This window comes from Salmo salar, chromosome 21 (assembly GCF_965601325.2).
Source record: "Salmo salar chromosome 21, fSalSal1, whole genome shotgun sequence".
NCBI classification, from domain to species: Eukaryota; Metazoa; Chordata; class Actinopteri; order Salmoniformes; family Salmonidae; genus Salmo; species Salmo salar.
Window position 1 is genome coordinate 23743648 of NC_138311.1, and position 20360 is coordinate 23764007.

Genomic DNA, 20360 nt, shown 5'->3' on the forward strand with positions numbered 1-20360 from the left:
TCTTTCCCTGTCCCTCTCTCTTGCCAGTGTTTTCTGTGTTTTGTCTGTCACCCAGAACTCATAGCAGCCAGCCAAACACCAAACCTCTCTGCTCCAGAAGGCACCAGCAGTTCACTGCCAAAACACACACACACACACACACACACACACACACACACACACACACACATACACACACACACACACACACACACCCTGCGGAGGGAAACTATGCTGCACTCATGATTTCATGCCACATTAGGAGAGAAGCTGTGTGTGTGTGTGTTACTGAAGGCTATCTGGCTGGGGGAAACTGGGTTTTACTAAAGGGCTTACTTGAGGCCTGTTGACTCTTATCTTAATCCTGAAGGGGTCTTGGTAACACTTCAATCACACCCTTCATCACAAAGTATAACAGCTTATGCAGCTTCTTGCAACTGACTTGACAGTCATAACACAAACTGTTATCTAGGTTGGTTGTGTGTGTGCGAGCGCATTCATGCGTTTTCTGAACTTATAAGGCCTACAATATCTTAAGTTGAGGATGTGCGGTTTGGAGGGGTGTTGGGAAAGGGAGTTACCGAATAGAGTGTTAGAAAAGGGTGAGTGGAAAAGGGAGGATGGGGCAGTTGCTTACGGACCCTGCCCCATTTGCAGGGGCTGAATGGGTCAAGAAGAGAAAGAGAGGAAGACTTGTCTCCAACTCTCTCTCCCTGGGAAGGCCATTCACTAGGAACCTGTTGCTGCCGATGCCCATTAGAGAGAGCAAGAGAGATCACACTGCTGCACTGAAAACTGAAAGAAAGAGGAGACCCAGACTCCATCACTGAAAAGAGAGACCCCCACAATCCAGCTCTGAAAAGCGACAGAAACAAGGAGAGCGAGAGAGACCCAGAGTTCTGCACTGAAAAGAGAGTGAACAATGGGTGCTATTGTCAGGCCTTAGCCCCTTTCACTGCTGTGTGACTCCAGACTCCTGCAGTAGGGTATCTGTGAGTACATCTGTAGGGCTGATGTTACCATCCTCTCCACTCGCACACAGAGAGGCTCAGGGAAACTACAGATCCACAGGAAACGGAATGGATGTACTGTAACAGTAGCCTAGTCTGGATGCTAAGCTAGTTTAGTGCTTGTTGTGCATATTCTCTTCTGGGTTAGGGTGTTTGGGTACTGCTTGGGATCTGGTTGGTGAGTAAGTCTTGTTGTTTCAGTGTGTGTGTGAGCGTGTGCACACATTTGTGTGTGTGTGTGTCAATGGTCCTTACTTGGGATGGAGTAAGGCTTTGTTTCTCTCCTTTTAGGGAGAACATTGTTGACTGTAACTTCAGACAACTGTTTGACAGTTAGGCAAATGAGTGATATGTTAAATGACAATATTTTAAGATATGTATATACACTTGTTTCTGAAAATGTCAATTTTTAATAAGCAATCTGTAAGATCTTTGATAATGGTAGCACGTAGCCGCATTAGTAGTATGAAGAAAGTGCCAAGTGTAAAGTTCATACAGTATGTCCTACAGTCTATACTTGAGGCAGTTTTATAAGACAGTTTTTATCATCACATCTGAACATAGCAAGCAGATCTGAAAATAGCATTTCCTGTTAGCTACCGAGACTTCACACACCTACCCAAATTAAGCAGGCACTGTGTGTGTCTTGGTGGGTGTCATTGTGTGGTTTCCATGACCCTGCAGATGGCTATATCAGTCTGCTTTTTTTTATTACTTCAGATTTTTCAGAGGGTGCTGCAGCACCCTCAGCACCCCTACTTCCTGCAGCTATGCCCCATGTCATGACAAAAATACTCCCGAATGCAGAATTGTTTTACATTTTAGATTCTAGCTTTTGTTTTGGTTATTGTTAGTTCTCAAAGATCTTATTTAAAAAATATATAGGTCCATTATCCTTTCTATATACTTTATATCTGGGTTTTAGTTGTTTAAGTTTACACTGAAAACGTTTTTCCATCACCGTACTGTTTGGACATAGGCGGCCCGAAAAAAACACTTATGCGGACCGCCCAAGACTTTTCTATGCAGAAAAAACCCTGGACCCTGGTTATCATGTCAGCCTTCCACAATAGGAGCAGACAGAGAGAGACAGAGCCTCTGAACTTTCCCAGGAACAGCAGGTGTCTAGTGCTCAGCCTCCCCATGCACTCCCCACACATACAAACACACACACACACACACACAGACATGACACAGACATCTGTCCAAACATGGTTGACTCTATCTCCCACTGCAGACCCAGGCACCACAGACATCTCAAACATTCAGAATATTCTCCTCCTTTTCCCATCACATACTCAGAAATGACACACACAGCAGACTTAGCATGATAATACTGTCTGAATATCACTGTGTTAGTGTTCCTACAAATAACACATATATTTAGTCAAATAAGTTCACGGAAGGATAGCCACAGAATGTCCATTTCTGGAAAAACGGGACCGTTCCCAGCTGTAGTTTCGACTTCTAAATGAGAAATACACATTAACTAAATGTTAGCTGCTTCGCTGTTAGCTGGTTTCATACCATGTTTCTGATTGTTGCCTAAACCAGCGGCTGAGAACTGTACTATTGGTACTATTGGTTCGCCTTGTGTCTCTGGTCAGGAGCTATGGGGAAATGCCTCTTTTGAAACAGGTGTGTGTGTGTGTGTGTGTGTGCGCGCGCGCACCTGTACATGTACGTGCTGTCTCATGATGTCAGCTGCTCTCCTTTGATGTCCAGAATAATTTGTACATTATCCAACACACATTCTTATGAAGATCATGAGTTACATTTTTCTATCCTAAGTTATTTTATCTCTGACTTTTCAACCGTGCTCCCTTTTTCTCCTCTCAATAGTGTGAACAATGAACCAGACTTTTCTTTGTGTCTTACACACAACTCCTCTGCTTGTCTTGGTTGGTTAGTGGAGACTACTCACTGTGTGTACATTGTGTTTACGCACTGATTCATACGCACGCACACAACCTCAACAGTTGATCTTGTATAGTCAGCTGGTTCATTGCAAACAGAACCAAAGTGTTGCTCCTCTTTCAGGCTGCATCATAAACTATATAATAAATGTTCCCTACATTGTAAATCTTATGTAATGCTTAAATGAAAGCAAGCAATTGTCCACATTGGCGAGAGCCTGGCACTAAAGACAACCGGTCATTCTGAGTACAGAGAGAAGGAACAAAATGTATCATTCAGCCATTGAAATGATTCACCATGAGCCATTCATTGTTGTTCAGTGTTGTGTGTCGTGTTGTTTCAGCTTTACGACAAGATCAACACCAAGTCCTCCCCCCAGATCAGAAACCCCTCTAGCGATGCTGTGCAGAGAGCCAAAGAGGTGAGCGCGCACACACACACACACACACACACACACTGATATAATGTTGTGTGCTTGTCACCATGCTTGTGAAGACCTATATGATTGATCACATGATCAACTCTATGGATCACATGCTGCTTCCTCTGCCCTGATCAGTCTTCTTTAACAACACGGCTCTAGTTATTAACACATCTCTCATCATTCTGCTATTCATTATGTTCACATCTCAAATAACAACCTATTTCCCATGTAGTGCACTAATGTAGTGCACTAATGTAGTGCCCGATATGGGGAATAGGGTGTAATTTGAGACATCCTATCTACTTCCTAAGCGTTCTTTGGGTATCTGCTGTTTGTTTAACATTGGGTCGATCTGGCCTGGGGTCAGATTTTGAAAGAAACAGATTAAGAAGGTATTGACTAGAAGGGTCTCTCTGATCTTGAATCAGATTCTAGGGGTCAGGTGGGTTTATAAACTGGGTCTATAGTAGGTCAGCCAACATGGCTTATTTGTTAAGAAGATTGAAGGAACAACAGCTAGTCAATATGCGAGGTAGTCATTTGATCAAGACAGTTGGAAACTACTAAACTAAACTGTCAAACAGTGAGGCCCTGTGTTTCATTCCAAAAGGTTTCTACCCTGAAAGAAAAGTAGACAAGGGCAGTCAGAGTGGGGGATAACAGTTTTGGAATGGAATGCATTCTATTAGATAGAATACAGTGCATTTGGAAAGTATTCAGACCCCTTGACTTTTTCCACATTTTGTTACGTTACAGCTTTATTCTAAAATGGATTAAATAGTTTTTTCCCCTCGTCAATCTACACACAATACCCCATAAAGACAAAGCAAAAACAGTTTTTTTGTTTGTTTTGCAAATGTATTACAAATAAAAACTATCACATTTACGTAAGTATTCAGACCCTTTACTCAGTACTTTGTTGAAGCACCTTTGGCAGCGATTACAGCCTCAAGTCTTCTTGGGTTTCATGCTATAAGCTTGGTTCACCTGTATTTGGGGAGTTTCTCCCATTCTTCTCTGCAGATCCTCTCAAGCTCTGTCAGGTTGGATGGGTAGCGTCGCTGCACAGCAATTTTCAGGTCTCTCCAGAGATGTTAGATCGGGTTGAAGTCTGGGCTCTGGCTGGGCCACTCAAGGACATTCAGAGACTTGTCCCGAAGCCACTCCTGCGTTGTCTTGGCTGTGTGCTTAGGGTCGTTGTCCTGTTGGATGGTGAACCTTTGCCCCAGTCTGAGGTCCTGAGAGATCTGGAGCAGGTTTTCATGAAGGATCTCTCTGTACTTTGCTCTGTTCATCTTTCCCTCGATCCTGACTATTCTCCGTCCCTGACGCTGAAAAACATCCCCACATCATGATGCTGCCACCACCATGCTTCACCACCAAAAACGGACTATTCCCTCAACCTCATGGCTTGGTTTTTTCTCTGACATGAACTGTCAACTGTGGGACCTTATATAGACAGGTGTGTGCCTTTCCAAATCATGTCCAATCCATTGAATTTACCACAGGTTGACTCCAATAAAGTTGTAGAAACATCTCAAGGATGATCAATAGAAACAGGATGCACCTGAGCTCAATTTTGAGTCTCATAGCAAAGAGTCTGAATACTTATGTAAATAAGGTGTTTTTATTTTTTATACATTTGCAAACATTTCTAAAAACCAGTTTTTGTTCTGTCATTATGGGGTATTGTGTGTAGATCGATGAGGAAAATGTTTTATTTAATCCATTTTAGAATAAGGCTGTAACATAACAAAATGTGGAAAAAGTCAAGGGGTCTGAATACTTTCCGAAGGCACTGTATGTAGCCTTTTCCACAAACGTAAAAGACCTATTAATTTTGGGGGTTTTCCACACCCATTGTTAGTGAAGCAATTCCACAGTCTGTTTGAGCATTTATAGACCATATTAAAATAATAACGAGCTCAGAGTGCTTGTTTATTTACACTTTCTCAGTTGTGTGTGTGTGTCAGAACTACACACACACACACGCATATACATCAAACGGACACCAACACACACATTTCCCCGTTATTTGTTGTCTATGCTGTAGTTGTTTGTGGAACAGTGGAGTGTATTGGGGAGGGCTGTTGTGTGACCTCTGGCGCCATTACTTCCTTTATGCACCATTGGTACCAAACAGCCCAGTGGCCTCGCATACTCTGGTACATAGTGTTTACCTCAAGCCAACTAGCTGCACTCACACACTCTCAATGAACCAGCCTAGAGTGGAAGTAGCTACTTAACAGGAAATTGACATGCATCGTTAGCGTGTGTATGGACTTTGACATAACAAGCGTAAGTGTGAAATGTTTGTATTGGGCTCTTTTGTATGTGGAGGGCAATTTAAATGTAGGTCTGACGAAGAAGAAGCGAGAGGGAGGGAGTGGGTGGAAAAACTAACACAGTTCTATTAACACTGGAAAAGACCTTTAGAGTAGTGTTAGGACTCTTTATGTGGCTTTGGAGTCTAAAGGACTTCAGTAATGAACCAACTCCAGTTGACCCAGTCTGGTCCTGGAGGGGACTTAGTCATGCCTACTTATCGGTGTGTCTGGGTCGTAGTTTTCCCTTTTTAAACTAGTCTAGTTGGATTAGGTTGTATGGAGGGAGACTGAACAGATGTGTGGGCGAGTGCATGCGTGCGTGTAATGTTTCTTTAGTTGCCATACTTCCTCTAGTACTGGGTCCTTTTATTTTGTCTCTGCTGAAATCCTTACTCTTTTCCTGAGTTAGACACATTGATCCAGTATTTCACCACAGAACAAAACCTCTATTCTTTCTTTCCCACCGTTGACTTAAAGGGACTTCCGCTGAAATACTCTGCTTGGCTTCCTGCTACTGATCCCCACTGGCGACACTGAAATGCTTTAAAATGATACTATACTAGCACAGATTTGACCCTCGTCTCTGTGGCTCTACTAAGCGTATAGACACTAACCTTTCACCCCCCCGATGCCGTCATCTTTTACCTTTATCAAACTTTACCCCCCCGACCCTCCTGACATCCCCTGATCTTTGACCTAATGACCCCTGACTCCTCCTATGAGGACCAACAACATCATCAGAGGTCACATGTATAACTGTCCCTCCCTGTGTCCTCCTCCTGGTCTAAAGAGCTCCACCCAAGACGACGCAAGTGCCGCTTTGAAACACCTGGAATATGTAAGCCCCCTGACGTCTTTCACAACCCAACACACACACAAACAAAACAGACAGGAAATCCAGTTGGTTTTGTTTTAAAGCATTTTAGTATTTGACAGTGGGAGACTGGGCAAAGCGTAGAGCTGTCTGTGACTATGCATACATGAGGCTGTAGCTCAGTGTGTGAGTCTATAAAGGAGTCTGTAGTGTGGCTGTGAGTGTGTTCTCTCTAAAAGACGTAAAGTTCGGGGTCTGTTCATGTTTTAACTCAGAAAGTTGGTAATATCCTACTAGTACTGTATGTAAACTGTTTGTATCTGATGATTTTAGGTTTGGGTCTGAGAGGTGTGAATGTCTTTACATTGATCAGAGATGATGAGGCAATGGATACAACAGTATTGAACACACACACACACACACACACACATACTGATTGATCAATGGCGATGGCACTGGATTCATGTTTTGCGATGAATACACACTTCATACACCTTTCATTTGCCACACACACCTCTATGCGCCAGGCCTCTCCGTCGCCTCATTCAGCAGGCAGATGGGACATAGCAGAACCTGATGCCAAATCAAGTCACTCAGAGAGGCAGGGGGCGTGACGAAGCCCTAAGGTGGACTCTGATTGGTTAAGAGAAGCCATGAGGGGGGAGTTCATGGGCTGACGGATTTCAAAGTGACGTTTTTACTGGTTGAAGTGATTCTAAAGGGGTGTGTTTTAGGAACTGTGAGAGGGTATGTATGTGTGTATAATCAGGTCAGAGGTTGATGTACTGTGTCACTCAATAGTCCACACATACTCTCCTGTGTTTGTGTGGTTGGAACAGGCATTGAGCAGGACTACTTTAACTCTACAGATAGGCCACCTGACTGACGCCCTGCGCTGTTGTCTCTACCTTACAGGTACTGGAAGAGATCTCTTGTTACCCGGAGAACCACGACGCCAAGGAGCTCAGGCGGATACTGACCCAGCCACACTTTATGGTCAGTGAAACCACACACACACACACACACACACACACACACACACACACACGCCTCGACTTGGCTGTGTTTAGGCGCCATGACTGAAGCTATAGCAGAGAGAGGGGGGAGCAGATAAAGGAAGACGGACAGAGAGGGAAGGTGGTAGAGTGACCGAAAGAAAGAGAAAATAAAAAAGGAAGAGGTAGATTTATTTTAGTTTATTTATGTCAATCCCCCTGTGGGATGCCGTAGGCAAGACTGAAACTCCAGACAGACTAGTGTTCTAAATCAGGTCCTTTACATCTCTAGAGACCCTCACAGAGAAAGAGGGGAACAGAAGAGATAGGAAGACTCTATAGGGAGGGGTGTGTGTGTGTGTGCGAGATCAGTGACCTCCCTGGTCTTTTGTTCCCAGTGTTAAAGACAGAAAAACAGTCTCACTTCTCAAGGTGCTTTAAAAGCTTCACTGTTAATCTCATCACATCACGTCACTGTGTCTTATCCTCCCCTCTGATCAATGAAGAGGTCAACACTACAAGGAGGGAGGAGTCGTCCTCTTATCACCGAGGCATTATTAATCACACACTTCCACAGGATGGATAGAGAAAGGAGAGAGAGAGAGGGAGAGAGAGAGAGCGGTGTATATGTTGGAGTTGTATTGGGACATTTGGAGGAGAAGAACATTAGATTGCAGTTGGAACGGGGGTAGAGTGAGCGATTAGTCAGGAGAGAGAGTGAGAGAAAGAAATGGGGAGAAAGAGGGGTGGAGATTTTGAGGGGTAAATCTGGACAGAGAAAGGGGGAGAATGAGTCTGATGTAATGTATCCATGTAGAGCGGAGCCTGTCTTCGAGGGAGGAAGGGAGAACGTTGGGGCCTAGCACTACAGGCTGTAGTGTGGAGGGAGAGACGGAAGGGACGTTTTGGAAAGAGGGAGAGATTCTGTGAGGAACGGAGCGGTCAGTGAGTCGTATCTGATCTGGGGCCAAGCTTTACCCAGTCTGACAAGAATGGAGGAAGGGAGAGGGGATAGGTGGAGGGAAAGGAGAGGTGGGGGGGCAGAGAAGGTGAGACGAGGGAGGGAGGGAGGCACCATTAGGTACAAGCAGCCACATTCCTAGAGACACACACACACACACACACACACACACACACAAAGGGAAAGGTATGTGTGTCCCCAGCCTGCCACCAGTCTCTCAGGAGCATGCTACAGACAGCCCAGATTTCTCACTTGTCTACCAGCTACTAAGACTGGTGAGGAACTAACATTCTCATTCTAGCTGTTGAATTACATTTTTCTATTTTTCTCAAACTTTACTCTTGACCAGATATTCTAGAACTCTGGGGTTGACTTCAGAATGCATCTGTTTGGGAATTCCGTTTTTTTCTCTTGTAACTGGAGTACAGGAGAGTCTAGCTTTTAAGTACCTGTTGTAGTAGCGTAGTTTGCTGAAGGTATAATCATTTTCTGCTTACCTGAATCTTGCCTAATATAAAGTAGTTATGACACTGTTACGTCTATGTTGTGTCCATAGCATTGTTAGACTGAAGGTAGCATGCACTTTATAACTGTGCTGAAATCACCTCAGACCTGGGTGTTGAGATAAAGTTAGTGGTGGACTGTCACTTTAAAGCCTCTATCTTCGGGTGGGGGGGATTAATTATCTTCAAACCCATGACCCTGCTCTCATTAGGACGTTCCTAGTTTTTTGGTAAAGTGCCTCTCAGAAATTCTCTCTGTCATTGACTAAAGCTAGCAGTCTGTGATGGGTGTCTGTATGTAGGTTTTTAGGAGGCTGTAGGGAGTGTCTTCTCCTGTCTATAGTATGCTATGAAGCCTTCATGAATATACCGTTTGTGTGTGAGAATCTATTACTTGCTGTGTGTCTAGGTGAGCCTTGCTGCAGACCCTTGATGATATTCTGTCTTGCTCTCACTCCCTCCCCCCCCCCATCTCCCAATCCCCCTTTTTCTGTTCCCCTGCCTCCAGGCCTTGCTCCAGACCCATGACGTGGTGGCCCATGAGGTGTACAGTGACGAGGCTCTGAGGGTCACGCCCCCGCCCACCTCGCCCTACCTGAACGGAGAATCGCCCGAGAGCACCAACGGAGACATGGACCTGGAGAACGTGACTCGAGTACGCCTGGTGCAGTTCCAGAAGAACACTGACGAACCTATGGTACGACACGCACACAAACACGTGCACATGCACGGGCTATATACACACACATTGGGTAATTCGAGTTGACGTGCTCAGTGAGTAGATATATTTACTAGTCTTGATGATCCACTGATGAAAGCTCCATATCATACAAAATATTCAAGTAGATTTCCCAAATATACACAGAGAATAGCCCAAAAGAAAAAGTCTCTATATCAGGCTTAACCTGTCCTATCTGAACGGAAACAGGTAGAGGGCAAAACTGTAGTCTCCCCTTGAGAAACCATATTGAAACTATCTAACAACTTGCTCAGTTGTGCACCAGGGCCTCCCACTCCTCTTTCTATTCTGGCTAGTGCCAGTTTGTGCTGTTCTGTGAAGGGAGTAGTACATAGCGTTGTACGAGATCTTCAGTTTCTTGGCAATTTCTCGCATGGAATAAATAGCCTTAATTTCTCAGAACAAGAATAAACTGACGTGATTCAGAAGAAAATGCTTTGTTTCTGGCCATTTTGAGCCTGTAATCGAACCCACAAATGCTGATGCTCCAGATACTCAACTAGTCTAAAGAAGGCCAGTTTTATTGCTTCTTTAATTAGAACAACAGTCTTCAGCTGTGCTAACATAATTGCAAATGGGTTTTCTAATGATCAGTTAGCCTTTTCAAATTATAAACGTTGATTAGCTAACACAATGTGCCATTGGAACACAGGAGTGATGGTTGCAGATAATGGGCCTCTGTACGCCTATGTAGCTATTCCATTAAAAATAAAATCTGACGTTTCTAGCTACAATAGTCATTTACAACATTAACAATGTCTACACTGTGTTTCTGATCAATTTGATGTTTTTTTAATGGACAAAAAATGTGCTTTTCCAAAAACAAGGACATTTCTAAGTGACCCCAAACTTTTGTGTGTGTACAGCAAATCAGCAATCTGTTCGCTAGCTTACATGACCTGTGTTGATTGACAGTTTGCAATGAGAGGGCCAAGTGTGCGTTTCACTAGCCAATCTGTTGTTGAATTATACATTTTTTTGCATGGGTGATTTTGCGACTAGTGTCTCTGGCTGCGTGGAGAGTAATCCACCGAATCTGTGCCACAAAATGAGTGACAAAAATGTACAAAATATGGCCAGATAATTTCAAGTCAAAGTCGAGTCTTGAGGTTCCAAGTCCTAGTCAATTCTCAAGTTATTGTCTATCAAATCGAGTTCAAGTCATGTGACTTGAGTCCACAACTCTGCTTAACTCAAGAACAAGGTGAACACATCTATAAACAATTAATACTATATATGAAAACCTTTACGTTATACAAGTATAAATGACCAAAGTTACCATATATTACCATAGATTTTCTGTTCATTACCAAAATTACCGAAGATTCTGGTGACTTTGGTAAATTACCGGCAGCTTTGCAACCTTAGACACTGCAATTACACGCTCAAACGCTGACTGTATTTATTATCCCGCACAGCAGTCCCACAAGCATAGTCATACACAGTCTGTTCTTACACACAGACATACACACACACTCTATCGACTGTGGCTGTTTCTCCCTTCTCTTCCTTGTCTGTGTGAGATCAGCCTAGCGCCTCAGTCCCTGAACCTGAGCTTAACCCTATACGACCTTTCTATGACCTCAATGTTTGCTGACCTCTGACCCCTGTCCTCTCTCTCCAGGGCATCACGCTGAAGATGAACGATCTGAACCACTGTATCGTAGCCAGGATAATGCATGGAGGAATGATCCACAGACAAGGTAGCCAGCCATCTCTTTCTATTACACTAGCAGCTCTTCTCATTATTACTGGTTATCAGACTATACTAATATACATTATTACTGCATATTATCACACACACTGTTCAGAACGTCTCCCCAATATGTGCACGTAGCAGGGGATATCTGGACATTACGTTAGAGCTGGGACGGTAAACCGAAAATAATGGACACCACACCGACCACTTATCGTCAACATTTCGCTGATATCGTTCATCACGATAAATAACCTATAGGGCCCTACTAGAAGAAGGTGTTTACATGAAATAAGTTTGCTAATATGGGATTGTTAATGGGACAATTGATAGTGTGATCAGTCCAGAGGTTCTGATCTGTGCAGGAGCGAGGTCTGGCATAAACAGAGGAAGAGTCGTCTTTTTTAAGTTGCAAAAATAAAAATGTTATATTTACTGTTCACAGAATGGCACTCGGCCGGTTCAAGAAAGGGGAAACAAAATCCTAGCTTGGTTTAGAGCACTTCACTTATATACCAAAGAGTCTTTAGATAACCAATGAAATACTCTTTTGTGGCTAGGCTAGGCTTTGGCTTTTCGCTACGGGCATTATTCATGCACGTTCTTTGTCTCTTAATCCGTTCTTTGTCTCTCAATGTCCTCTTCTTGTTTGTTCTATATTTCTCCTTGTTTCTTTGTCCATGTGTTCCTCTCCTCCCGCGTCTCCCTTGTTTCAATTGCCCTGTGCCTTTTTTAGTAAGGGGTGTGTTTGGGGAGTCCTGTGACGTCGGCCAGGATTCCCCCCACCCCTCTGACTCCCATTGATCCCCGCCCCTCGGGATGGTTCACAATAGCTACAACATTCAAAGTAGTAGTTTTAAGGGTGATATAAAAAACAACTGTGGTGCACATTAATGTTATAAATGTATCGTTCAATTTATCGTTATCGTGATAATTCAGTCAATTTATTGTGATATGTTTTTTTTGTCCATATCGCCCAACTATACATTGCATTGTCCCGATACTGAAGCATTGGCACCAGTCTACCTTACACACACATACACCTCACATGCACACATACAGTTGAAGTCGGAAGTTTACACCTTAGCTAAATACATTTAAACTCAGTTATTCACAATTCCTGACATTTAATCCTAGTAAAAATTCCCTGTCTTAGGTCAATTAGGATCACCACTTTATTTTAAGAATGTGAAATGTCAGAATAATAGTAGTGAGTGATTTATTTCAGCTTTTATTTATTTTGTCACATTCCAAGTGGGTCAGAAGTTTACATACACTCAATTAGTATTTGGTATCATTGCCTTTAAAATTGTTTAACTTGGGTCAAACGTTTCGGGTAGCCTTCCACAAGCTTCCCACAATAAGTCCCACAATAATTTTGGCCCAATCCTCCTGACAGAGCTGGTGTAACTGAGTCAGGTTTATAGGCCTCCTTGGTCAAACACACTTTTTCAGTTCTGGCCAAAAAAAATCTATAGGATTAAGGTCAGGGCTTTGTGATGGCCACTCCAATACCTTGACTTTGTTGTCCTTAAGCCATTTTGCCACACCTTTGGAAGTATGCTTGGGGTCATTGTCCATTTGGAAGACCCATTTGCAACCAAGCTTTAACTTCCTGACTGATGTCTTGAGGTGTTGCTTTAATATATGCACATAATTTTCCTGTGTCATGATGCCATCTATTTTGTGAAGTGCACCAGTCCCTCCTGCAGCAAAGCACCCCCACAACATGATGCTGCCACCCCCGTGCTTCACAGTTGGGATGGTGTTCTTCGGCTTGCAAGCCTCCCCCTTTTTCCTCCAAACATAACGATGGTCATTATGGCCAAACAGTTCTATTTTTGTTTCATCAGACCAGAGGACATTTCTCTAAAAAGTACGATCTTTGTCCCCATGTGCAGTTGCAAACCGTAGTCTGGCTTTTTTATGGGATTGATTTGCACTTTTCGCACCAAAGTCCGTTCATCTCTAGGAGACAGAACGCGTCTCCTTCCTGAGCGGTATGACAGCTGCGTGGCCCATGGTGTTCTCTGTAGACGGTCTCTGTAGATTGCTAGATCATACTAATGTGGCTCCTGAGAAGTCAAACACTTCTCCAGACTTTGTGAAATCTGGGCCTACAGTGCACTCGGGAAGTATTCAGACCACTTTACTTTTTCCACATTTTATTACGTTACAGCCTTGTTCTAAAATGTATCAAATTGTTTTTTTCTCTCATCAATCTACACACAATACCCCATAACTACAAAGCCAAAACAAGTTATTAGAAATTTTTGCAAATTTGTTAAAGATAAAGAACTGAAATATCACATTTACATAGGTATTCAGACTCTTTTCTCAGTACATTGTTGAAGCATCTTTGGCATCAATTAGAGCCTCGAGTCTTCTTGGGTATGATGCTACAAGCTTGACACACCTGTATTTGGGGAGTTTCTCCCATTCCTCTCTGCAGATCCTCTCAAGCTTGCTGCACAGCTATTTTCAGGTCTCTCCACAGATGTTCAATCGGGTTGAAATCCGGGCTCTCGCTGGGCCACTCAAGAACATTCAGAGACTTGTCCCAAAGCCACTCCTGTGTTGTCTTGGCTGTGTGCTTAGGGTTGTCCTGTTGGAAGGATCTCTCTGTGCTTTGCTTCGTTTATCTTTGCCTCGATCCTGACTAGTCTCCCAGTCCATGCCGCTAAAAAACATCCCCACAGCATGATGCTGCCACCACCATGCATCACCGTAGGGATGGTGCCAGGTTTCCTCCAGACGTGACGCTTGGCATTCAGGCCAAAGAGTTCAATCTTGCTTTCATCAGATCAGAGAATCTTGTTTCTCATGGTCTGAGAGTCTTTGCCAAAAGGTCTGAGTGCCTTTTGGCAAACTCCAAGTGGGCTGTCATGTGCCTTTTACTGAAGAGTGGCTTCCGTCTGGCCACTCTACCATAAAGGCCTGATTGGTAGAGTGCTGCAGGGATTGTTGTCCTTCTGGAATGTTCTCCCATCATCTTCACGGAGGAACTCTGGAGCTCTTTCAGAGTGACCATTGGGTTCTTGGTCACCTCCCTGACCAAGGCCCTTCTCCCTGATTGCTCAGTTTGGCCTGGTGGCCAGCTCTAGGAAGAATATTGGTTGTTCTAAACTTCTTCCATTTAAGAATGATGAGGTAAAGGGTCCGAATACTTATGTAAATAAGGTATTTCAGTTTTTTTTTAATACATTTGCAAAAATGTCTAAGCCTGTTTTCGCTTTGTCATTATGGTGTATTGTGTTTAGATTGCTGAAGAAAAAAAAGTATTTTATCAATTTTAGAATCAGAATGTAACATAACAAAATGTGGAAAAAGTCAAGGGGTCTGAATAATTTCCAAAGGCACTGTATATTCAGAGTACATGTAGGAGTGCTGATCTAGGATCAGTTCTGCCTTTTTAGATAATAATAAATAAGAATATACGGACAGTGGGAACCTGATCCTAGATCAGCACTCTGAGAATCATAATGAATACTGCAATAAGGACAACCTGGAACAAAGACTATGCCGTGTGTGTTGTAGGAACACTGCATGTAGGAGACGAGATCAGAGAGATCAACAGCATCAGTGTGGCCAACCAGACCGTAGAGCAACTACAGAGGATGTTGGTGAGTGGACATTGTGTATGCACGTGCGTGTACGTGTGGGTGCTGCGTGCGTGTGTACTTAAATGCTGAGTATGTGTGTTTGTGTCCACAGAAAGAGATGCGAGGCAGCATCACCTTTAAGATAGTGCCAAGCTACCGGACACAAGGATCCTCCTGTGAGGTAACGCACTGCAATTTCCCCCTCCCTTCTCTCCTTACCACATCCTCTGTTGATGTTGTGAATGTTTAAACTCCTGACCCTTTGACTAACCAACCGCCTGCCTGGTGGCTGTGTGTGTTAACGCTTTCTCTCGGGTGAGGTTCTGTGTGCTCTACTGTGTTCTGCTCAAGGCTGGGTCAGACGTGCTGCACACCAATTTCACAACCAAGATACTGGAACCCCCCCATAATGCCCCCCACCCTGACCCCTGAACCCTGGAACTCTGTGATCTGGCACCGACTACACACACACACACACACACACACACACACAGACCCCACCCCGCTGGCCAGTCAGTCACACAGAGACCAGAATTCCCTGTTTATACTCTGTAATGCCAAGTGGGAGCTAGTGATGATTTTAGCCTGGCAAATAACATTCCAGCATGACCTTGATGAGCAAGTCTTTGTGAGTCTACTGCCCCTCTGTGGCGAGATAGAGATGTGCAGGGATCATTGCTATTACGATTAGTAAGTAGGATAATCATTTTGATTTGATTGCACAGTCTATGAGCTCATTGAAGACATTGATGACGGTAATTTGAACTTGTTTATTGTGGAGTGTGAAATGTGATTTTTGTTGTATTGGTGTTACTATATAGTAACTAGATGATGTGTAACACCATCTCTAATGTAAGGCTGTTGTCGATGTGTAGTACTTGTGACCCCCCCCCCCCACACTCCTCTCCTGAAATAGCAACAGTTGTTATGTTATGGTGGCTTTGGCACCTGTCTGTCTGTGTATGCAGTAGGCATAGTTATGACGTGTGTGTGTGTGTGTGTGTGTGTGCGCGCAGAGGCCTCATGCCCATAGGGTGCTCAAGGGCACATGACCACTCAGATTTGTCCTTTTTTATATTTTTCAGACATAAAATGAAAGTTTTATCATAATTTTTTATATAAAAGTTGTATTTTGCGGAGGGGGCACACTGACTACTGTATTTTGCGGAGGGGGCACACTGACTACTAGACCAGGCAAGCAGAGTACCCCCCTAGTGCTGTTGCGGTGACTGTATTACCATCACACCGGCAGTAATGACCGCAGAAAAATTCCACATAATCTCCTTTTGTATCCTCTGGACATGCCTTTGTAGTACCCAACTAGCTAACTACCAACAGGTTCTAATGGCCTGGTACTCAGGGCTCTATTCTTCCTCTAACCACTCTGACATCAATGTAAATGAAATGTCTATCCATGAGTCTGGGTGAGAACGTATAGCCCTAGGCGATGCTGTTGGTTCATTGATTGTGCAGGGCAGCTTACAGTTAGCCTACAATTGTAGTGTATTTGATTTTGAATAGCCTAGTAATAGGGAATTTTTAGTATTTTCATAATTATTCATTCATTACATTCAGCTATACAGACCATCACCACCATGCATTTCCATCTCCTCTCTCTCCTGTATTCCTTTCTGGAGCGTGCAGAGGGGCTGTCAACAGTTTAGTGAAATATGTTTCGTTGTTGCATGTTACTATTGATGTTACCGCACAGATTTCACTTGGTTTCCCAAATTAAGCACTGGGTATTTTTTTATTTAATTTATTATTTAACTAGGCAAGTCAGTTAAGACCAAATTATTTACAATTACGGCCTACCCTGGTTAAACCTTCAACCGGACGACGCTGGGCCAATTGTGCGCCACCCTATGGGACTCCCAATCACGGCCGATTGTGATACAGCCTGGAATCGAACCTGGGTCTGTAGTGACGCCTCTAGCACTGAGATTCAGTGCCTTAGACCGCTGGGCCACTCGGGAGCCCACTCGGGTAGCTGAAGGTTCAAGGTTGGAGAGCCCATGGCACACAGAGTTGGGGCGGAATATCACCTGTCGGGCAGCGAGCGCATGCTCCTCAAACAGTGGTTGATGCGTGAAGTGAAATAAGTGTTCTTATATTTATACAGTGCATTCAGAAAGTATTCAGACCTCTTGACTTTATCCAAAGTTTGTTACGTTACAGCCTTATTCTAAAATTGATTCAATTGTTTTTTTCCCCTCATTAATCTAAACACAATACCCCATAATGACAAAGCAAAAACAGGTTTTTAGAAAATAACATTTTTTATGTATTTAATCCATTTTAGAATTAGGCTGTAGCGTGACAAAATGTGGAAAAAGGGAAGGGGTCTGAATACTTTCCAAATGCACTGTATATGTTTTGATTTTCTAAGACATTCTAAGGTTTGTATCATTCACAACTAAAGTTGCTAAAAAACTCCAAATCTAGCATATAGGACCTGTTTCAAATGATCACTTTTATGCTCAACATTGCCACTTCATATGTGCACTCGCTTAAAAATAAAAAATAAACATTTCAGTTTTATTCAGCTAAGTTCAATTATATTCATTCTTCTTACTAAAATCATTTATAGTCAAATAATGGCATGGGACTTACAAGCATATCTTGTCAACTAAATGAACAAGCCAATAGCATGGACCATAGCCAGGTAACATAGGCCTACTTATATTCTGTTCTTCTGAAATACATTCTCTTCATATCATAATGTTTCTTAAGACCTGACTAAAACACATCATGGATTTATTGTGATGGTGTAATTTAAATTTATTTATTAGATGTAGATGTTCCAAAGGCGTGCATCAGTGGCTTGTATGCATGGAGCCCTGGAGGTGATGAACCTGTTTACGTTAATTAAAGGTCAATTACTGTGAGACGCGCAGTCTTTTATGTGACAATAACCTGACAAAATGTCATGACCGCCACAGCCCTATCCCAAGTTAGAGTAGCTTGTCTAACTATCTTAGCTGGCATGCCTGCTGGAAAATTGCTCTACTTCTTGGGTTATGATACTATATACCAATGAAGTAGGGATGTAACGATTAATTGATACACATTGGTCCCCATTTCTAATGTCTAAGATAAAAGTGCTACTTTCCCTGGACGCCAGACCGATCCAAATGTAGCATGCATCGGTCACAAAATAAATTCAAACGTTATGAATCGTCGGTGCACAAATATGACGTTATTTTTACCTTCCGAAAACACCTAATCTTTTGTGACAACCGATGCGTCCTCTCTCTCCTTCAGTGTCGAAATGCATTTTCTGACAGTCACTGCTCTACAAGTAATTTTGCATGGTCAAACTGCTCACAGTGCCCAGCTTCGCACGCTGACCAACACACTGTTCCTGATGTTGCACATCTGCACGACAACTTCAGCATTCAAATGCTGAAATGGCTAGCGTGATATTAGGCCTTATGAGTCGAGTTCAGGTTCACCATCAGCAATAGTTTTGGTAGTTTTGCTTGATAATTTCACAACGTGGACAGCAATCACTTTTACAATGGCCAAAATCATTCGATTTTGATATTCAAAGTTGTTCTTTGAGTATCAGGTTACACCCCCCAGTCTGATTGTGGTAGTGGGTTGGTTGATGCCGAGTCTTCCTCATGGTTCAGCTCAGGTGCCTACATAGTACATGCACCATAGACATGCATCATTTAGTCTACTACACCTGTTGTTTATGAAGCATGTGTCAAATATTTTTTGTTTCTTTTAAACTCCTAAGCCATAACAGTTCTTAAAGAATCAGTGTACATCATTAATTAACGTGACCATTGAACAGGTAAAGAGGTGACCTATGCAGAAGAATATACCTGCTAAATCTGGACCACCCCCCCCCCTTATCCTCACGTACTTCTTGTCCCCTCTAAAATAATGGGTGCATGAAGCCCCTGTGCGCGCACGTTTGTGAGTGTGTGTCTGACCTGTGTGTCTTGTTACAGAGAGAGTCCCCCTCCACCTCCAGGCAATCCCCTGCCAATGGCACTGGCCACTCCAGTGTTAACAGTTCTATCTTGGTAAGGACCCCAACCCCTAAACACCCAACCAAACACCGAAACTGTCCCCTTCTCCCTCAAGTCGACCAACCCAGACCTTTCACTCCCTTCCCAGCTGTTGTCTGTTATCATTGTACTGTATATATTTTTCCAGTTTGATGAAACCCCTCTCCCATATTTTATGTATTTTTCTTTTCAGTTGTATATCACATTCAGTTATGATACTGGTTGTTCAGACCAACCTTTGACTATAGCCACATTTCCGATATCTCTGTTTACAAATTGGTGTGCTGTAAAACGCTGCCATGTGCTGTAAAAATGCTGCTGTGTGCTGTGCCTTTCTGCTGACAGCCTTTTAGTACGCAAAGGAACTGGGAATCCTCAGTCAGTCACAGAAAAGTTTCAGGTCCTTTACAACTCTGTTCCTATACAACTACCTCCACCCTTATCCACTGCTAGACCTACTTACCTAACGACCTACTCACTCACGTACTTACCTACCTCTTACCTACCTAACTACCTCTTACCTACCTACCTCTTACTTACTTCTTACTTACTTACCTACCTTCCTACCTACTTACGAACCTACCTCTTACCTATATAACTACGAACTTACCTACCTACCTACTAGCTGTATACCTTGGTATTGAAGCTGCTTTGCTTGCTTTCTGCTTCCTCTCTCTTTGTGAGGGAGAGAGACTGCCAATGCTCTTCTCGAACACTCATTAAAGCGCAACTCTGTTTGACTGTACCCTCTCTCTCTTTAAAGCGTTGACAGGAGTGGAGGGAATGTTCATGTCTGTGTGTTGTTGTGTTCCGTATACAGTGTTATGGTTGTCTACATGCCTGTGTCTGGTGTAAACTCTCTCTGTCACTGGTGGGCTTTTCTCTACAGGATCTGCCGTCTACCATCCAACCCAAGGGTCGACAGGTGAATACCAGTGCTCTCTACCCCGTAAAACAAACACACATACACACACTGAACTGTAACTCACAACCCCTCCATCCCTTCCCCCTCGTTTAACTTCTACACCTCTTTGTGTCTGTGTGTGTGTCACCCGTGTGTGCGTGTGTGCGTAAGTAAGCATTTGTGCACACGCGCAGTGTGCTTGCGAGTTCACATGCTCACCAGCCACCCTCCATTGACTAATTGCCAAGATCAACCCATATGAGTACACTCCATTCACTTCCAGTGTTGTTAATATTCTGTGGCTACAGATCTCCAAGCTGTTCCTGCATGTGTTTAGAGCAGGATAGTGCCTGCTGTGTCGGAGTCTGGCGTAGTGGTTAGCCCACCAGACTCCGGACCACATATACACCCGGCGACATGGGTACGAATCCCGTCTAAGCCCTTTATCTCTGTTTCCCTCTGTATCT

At 43.4% G+C, this 20360-nt stretch overlaps 1 protein-coding gene across 16 annotated transcripts in view; it reads left to right on the forward strand.

Moving 5' to 3' along the window:
* The window catches only part of LOC106581943 (peripheral plasma membrane protein CASK), a 212771-nt gene that overhangs the window by 176135 nt on the left and 16276 nt on the right, over window positions 1-20360 (forward strand). For 7 of the 16 annotated variants that reach the window (XM_014164479.3, XM_014164480.3, XM_045704541.2 and 4 more), the window contains 8 exons: window positions 3250-3327; window positions 7387-7467; window positions 9439-9627; window positions 11294-11372; window positions 14903-14988; window positions 15080-15148; window positions 18930-19004; window positions 19879-19914. In XM_014164479.3, coding sequence (XP_014019954.1) covers window positions 3250-3327; window positions 7387-7467; window positions 9439-9627; window positions 11294-11372; window positions 14903-14988; window positions 15080-15148; window positions 18930-19004; window positions 19879-19914 — 693 coding nt within the window. Of the gene's footprint in view, window positions 1-3249; window positions 3328-6447; window positions 6496-7386; window positions 7468-9438; window positions 9628-11293; window positions 11373-14902; window positions 14989-15079; window positions 15149-18929; window positions 19005-19878; window positions 19915-20360 lie in introns of all 16 variants that reach the window. The other 9 variants (XM_014164474.3, XM_014164475.3, XM_014164478.3 and 6 more) reach the window with 3 other exon arrangements.